Here is a 5,654-nt window from a genome sequence, read left to right on the forward strand (position 1 = left end):
AAATGAAGATTTCCAGGGATTTTCTCCTTTACCTGAGTATAAAAGATAAAAGCAGTGATCTTGGAAATATAAAATTTGTTTTTATGACATGCTTATTACACGCTATTTATTATTAATTATTATTGATCATTACAGTATTTTTATTACATTATTATGGGGAAGCAGGCGGGGGGGGGAGGGGCATTCACATTTCAGCTCATTTTGCACAGGTGCAGGAGGAGGGGCAGAGCAGGGATCACTACTGAATTTCTGGGCTGTAATATCCTGATTCTGCCTGTATATAGGGCAGTGCTGTGGGCAGACATGGCCCTGTCTCCCCCCTCCCCCGGCACAGAGTTTTCTAGCACCCACCCCGGATATTTTGCTTTGAAACCAGGCACCAACCCACTCGAGCCCGGGCAGCGGGCGGGCACGCGGTGCTGGAGACACAATGCAGCAGAGCTGGGGGCACCCCCCATTCTCGGAGCCGGGGGTGGGGCTGTGTCAGCCTGCTGCAATCCGGCCGCGGGTTTGAGTAATTCGAGCCCGGGAGTGGCGCAATCCCACTCGGCCGAGGCAGGGGTTATTGCGAGGGTGAACCTCCGCGTGTCGTCACGGCAGGGAAAGCGGAGGGGGCGGCGCTGTAGCCGGGGCATGTTGCAATCCGGAGTGAGTTCAGCGTCAGCCGCGCCGGGCGCCGGAGGGGAGGCGAGCGGCGGCGGAGCGGCACGGGGGTGGGGTAGCCCCGATTAGCTCGGGTTTACATCATCCGCCGGGATCTGGGGCTCGGAGCCAGGGGGCCGGGCGATGTGAGCCTCCCCCGGCTGCGCGCAGCCAAGCGGAGCCAGCCCCGCGAACAAAGCGCCCGCCGAGACGAGCCGCAGCCCCGCGCTGCCCATCGATCGCCCCCGGCCGGGGCAGGACCCCCGGAACGGAGCAGCCCGGGACAATGGCGGGTCGGGGTGTCTGAGACTCCGGGATCGGCCTGCGGGGATCGCTCCGGAGCGGCAGCCAGCCCCGCGCCTCTCCCCCCCCCGAAGGTAGGGCACCCTGCTCCCCGGGGCGGGGGTCCCCTCGGGGCGCGCTCCGGTTCCACCCGCCCGGGCTCTGGGGGAGCCCCCCGGGATCGGGCCGGCAAGCGGGGCCACTCTGCTGGCGGCCGAAGGCGAGCGCCGCCCGTGGGTGCCCCGGCCCCGGGGCAGCGCGCACTGGGTAGGAGTGAGGGTGTGTTTGGCTGGCCTGGCCCAGGCTGGGAGGGCGGGGTGGGGTGGGGTGCCCGGTGTTGTGGGGAAGGGGGATGCCAGGGGGGTGCCCGGTGCTGCGGGGAAGGGGGGTGCCAGGCTGGGGGTGGCCGGTGCTGCGGGGAAGGGGGGGTGCCAGGCTGGGGGTGCCCGGTGCTGCGGGGAAGGGGGGTGCCAGGCTGGGGGTGCCCGGTGCTGTGGGGAAGGGGGGTGCCAGGCTGGGGGTGCCCGGTGCTGCGGGGAAGGGGGGTGCCAGGCTGGGGGTGGCCGGTGCTGCGGGGAAGGGGGGTGCCCAGCACCCCCACCCCTGTTGGCAGCCGTTGTGTAGCAGTGACTCAGCGGCAGCCGCAGCAGGATGGTGCAGCACTGGCTGGGAGGGTGGAGAACAGCACCAGGCTGCCCCCTAGAGCAGGCAAGGCCCAGTGCAGGCTGCCGGCCTCACCTGGCTGCTGTGGGAGCTCACAGCTGGGCCGGGGGCTCTGTTCTGTACCTGTCCTGCAGGCTCACCCCCCACCATCAGCAGACACACACTCACCACCATTGTTACACTATGAGACACACTCACTATCATGACACTGACACACGCACTCACCACCATTATCACATGGAGACACACACACATTCACTCACCCCCCCTTATTGCCCTATTAAACACACACACTCATCCTCATTACACACCGAGACACACTGTCATGACACTGACACACACACTCACCCATCATTCTTACACTGTGAGACACACATGCACTCACTATTGTTACACTATGGAAGAGACAAACCCATGCTATCATGACACACACTCACCATTATTACACTATGAGACAGTATCATTACATCATCAGACGTGAATGCACACACACATCCTCCTCAGACACGTACCCGCTGGCGCTGGCTGGCTGGAGCCTTTACTACTTTGGACAGGACATCAGTGGGTGGCAAGTTTTCGACAGAAATACTTCTCAGTTGGCTTTGGATGAACTCATGTTTAACTTGGGTCTTTCTTCCCTTCACTGTAGTAATTCTAGTTACTCAGAGCAGCTGTTCTGAGTGCCTAGGTCTTCCTGGGTAGCAGGGTGGCACAAATAACCTTCTCGGGGCGTTGAAGCAGGTGCTTTTGGCTCAGGTTTTTGCAGACTGTCATGTTAACACTGCATCTGATGCAAACGGAATACTTAAGGCTGTACAATTGGAAATGGAGTGCTAAAGACAACGCATGGCAGATAGTTGCCGCACCCAGTACATGTCTGTATGGACCAGGAGCTGGGGGTGCTCGCAGCATGCTAGAAAACAAACCTGGGTTCCCAGAGTGGCTCTGTAGGAAGGAGATAGAAGACCCGGCAGAGCAGGGATTTCCTGGGTTTTCTTTCTTGAAGCGACTAGTTTCGCGCTGCAGCTTGATGTAACCCTTCCATCGTCTTGTTCTGCAGATGAGTCTAAACGTGCAGGTGATCCCTGTAGCGTCTCCACTGAGGAAGAAACGGCTGGACTTCGAGGATACCCCTGACTCCGAGCCCTCAAAGCCCAAGCGCCCACGGTTGGGTCCCGTGTCAGGACTCACCCCATGCCTGCAGCCCCTTGTGCGGTCCCCTTGTGCCGTGGAACAGGACTCCAGGGTCTTGCAGATTGGACCGTACATCCTTCTGGAGCCCAGGGAAGGGGGCCGCTCCTACAGGGCTGTGCACAGGCACACAGAGGCGGAGTACAGCTGCAAGGTACAGCAGGGTTTCTGGTGCCAGTCTCTGCTCCCCCCTACAAGGAACTCAGAGCCTGGTCTTACTGGAGAGTACGTGCCCTGGGGAAGTCTGTGGGCTTCAGATTGTTTATGGGAAAATGCCACGGCACTTCATGCCCTGGTGGAGATGTCCCTGGGGGCAGCTCTCTGAGGACACCTGCGCCAGCCCCCCTGGCACTGCTCTGTTAGACTGGCAAAGGGGGCAGGTGGGCCTCAGGGCCAGTATGGGCTGTGGCTGCAGAGAACAGCATTGGCAAGGGGGTTGTTTGGAAAGTTTCTCCATTCCCAGCTGGGGTCCCCCTCAGGTTTATCAACTCCCCTTTCCAGCCTGTTGTCCAATTCTCGCCCACGTCCTTCCATGAGCGGACAGGGGATGGACGGACATGGGTCCTCTGATGCTGGGCAGGGAAGATACGAGACCCACGCTGGGGCTGGTGGGTTCCTGGTCCATGGGTCCCCTCTCCTTGCGCCTCACATTCCTCCAAGCAGTGCTGCCCCCTGGTGGCTACATTGTGAAATTTAAGATCCCTTGGACAGCATGGCACACAAGAGTGAGGTACGATACTGCAGCTCGCAGACCCCCTGCCCCCACTTAGACAGAGCCCTAGATCCCTTGCGGCAGCAGGACTGTAGACAAGAGGGAACGATTGCCCTGAGGCCTGTGCACGGCCCGGACCGCACCAGCCCCCTGCCTTTCTTTCCGGGCTGCTTTTCCTCATGCCCAGTGTCGTTTCTCTTTTAGGTTTATCCGGCAAGGAGTTACCCAGAGACGATAGCCCCTTACGGGCACCTCTCGCCCCACCCCAATGTGGCCCAGGTTACCGAGGTGATCCAAGGGGACCAGAACGTCTACGTCTTCTTCCAGCCCGGCGGAGGTGACATGCACAGCCACGTCCGCCGGTGCAAGCGCCTGCCCGAGAGAGAGGCCGCTGGGCTCTTCCGACAGATGGCCGAGGCGGTTGCCCACTGCCACGACCACGGGGTCATCCTCCGAGACCTCAAACTCCGCAAGTTCCTCTTTGTAGACAGGGAGAGGTGAGGGCTGGCGTCCAGCTGAACCCTTCAGCATCAGGGGCCCCGCAGCGGACTGGATGGGGAGCAGGACTCCGGGGTCCAGTGCATGGGAGCCCAGGGCCATTTTCCTCGTCCATACGATCGTTGTGCAGAGCCCAGCCGAGGCTCTGGAATGAGCTCGCCCTGCGTGCGGCTGCAGCAGCCTTGCTGGGACACAGGCTGTCTGACCCCAGGAAAGCCAGAGGAAGGGAGAGACAGCAGCTTATCAGTGCTAGTGGAGGGAGGGGTTCCTGGGCGTAGCAGGAGCCTCACTTCCATTCGAAACCTGCTTCTCCAGCCAGGCTGAGCCCACGGGCCCCCTGCATGTTGCAGATGCTCCTGGGGCCTCATGTTTTGTTTCCCCGGGGCCCCTGGTCACAGCGGCATGGCAGTGAGCTAGCAGACCCCTAGAGTATAGCTCAGGGTCATTCTGGCTTCAGCTTTCGCTCTGGGCCCTATTCCTTGCATAGCTCCACAGAGGTCTGCTTGTGCCGCAGGGAATTCAGACCTTTGTATCCTTCCAGAGCCGCCAGGGCTTCGCGCTAAAGCCTCCTCCGATGGCGCCTCCCTCCAATCCCTGTCTTGGTCACTTAAGAAGTTAGTTCCCACCTAGTTTTCTGGGGTGGCACCATTGTCTCGTGCTGAGAGCTGCCGTCTGGGAGTCAGGACTCCTGGGGTCTAGCTCTGTGGCCTACCTCCCTAGCACGGTTGGACTGCAGCAGCTGTCGACAGGCTGATTTACTGGCACTTTCCCTCTTTCTCTGCAGCACAAAGCTGGTGTTGGAGAACCTGGAGGACGCCTGTCTTCTGAGCGGCCCGGATGACTCTCTGTCGGACAAGCACGGCTGCCCGGCGTACGTGGGCCCGGAGATCCTCAGCTCCAAGAACTCTTACTCAGGGAAGGCGGCTGACGTGTGGAGCCTGGGCGTGGTGCTCTACACCATGCTGGTGGGGCGATACCCCTTCCAGGACACTCAGCCTGCCATGCTCTTCAGCAAGATCCGCCGGGGCGTCTTCTCCATCCCGGACGGCCTCTCCCCCAAGGCCAGGTGCCTCATCCGATGCCTCCTGCGCAAGACCCCGGCTGAGAGACTGACGGCCCAGGAGATTTTGCTCCACCCCTGGCTAGCGAGCGGTGGTGCTGGCTCCGAGGACTCCTGCACAAACCCCTCTGGGGAGCAGGGGATGGAGCAAGTTGTGCCAGACACCTGGAGCCAAAAGGACGAGGAGGACGAGGAGGAGGAAGATCTGCACAGTTAAGCATTCAGAGGATCCCCAAGGATGCATTACAAAAGGGGCCTTCCATGCCCCCAGGGAACCTTAGACTGTCGGATGCCTCAGGCGAGCTGGGGCTGGTGACTGTTTGTCTAAGGGGGGCTGCTGCTCAGATCGGGATAACGCTGTGGCTGTGTCGGCACCAGCAGGGCCCAGAGCCAGGACTTGCAAACCCAAGTGCCTCAGAGTGGGAGCTGTGGTTGTCCAGGCGCGTGTCTGAATCCTGCAGAGCGGGAAAGTGCCTTAGCCTCTGACACGGTGATTCAGGGCGGACGGGACTAAACGGGAGTGAGCCCCGAGCGAGCCCTGGTCTAGGGGGCTCCCACTTACTCGTGCCAAAGAACTTGTTCAAACTCTGATCACCAGCAGCGCCC

At 60.7% G+C, this 5,654-nt stretch overlaps 1 protein-coding gene across 1 annotated transcript; it reads left to right on the plus strand.

Moving 5' to 3' along the window:
- Window positions 1-430: 430 nt before the first annotated feature.
- On the plus strand, window positions 431-5,265 carry TRIB3 (tribbles pseudokinase 3). The gene is given in 5 exon segments (XM_065414478.1): window positions 431-487; window positions 489-788; window positions 2,648-2,932; window positions 3,695-3,987; window positions 4,773-5,265. Coding segments are annotated over 5 exon segments (1,428 nt in total).
- The last annotated feature ends 389 nt before the right edge of the window (window positions 5,266-5,654 follow it).

Source organism: Emys orbicularis, chromosome 12 (assembly GCF_028017835.1).
Source record: "Emys orbicularis isolate rEmyOrb1 chromosome 12, rEmyOrb1.hap1, whole genome shotgun sequence".
In the NCBI taxonomy this organism is placed as follows: domain Eukaryota; kingdom Metazoa; phylum Chordata; order Testudines; family Emydidae; genus Emys; species Emys orbicularis.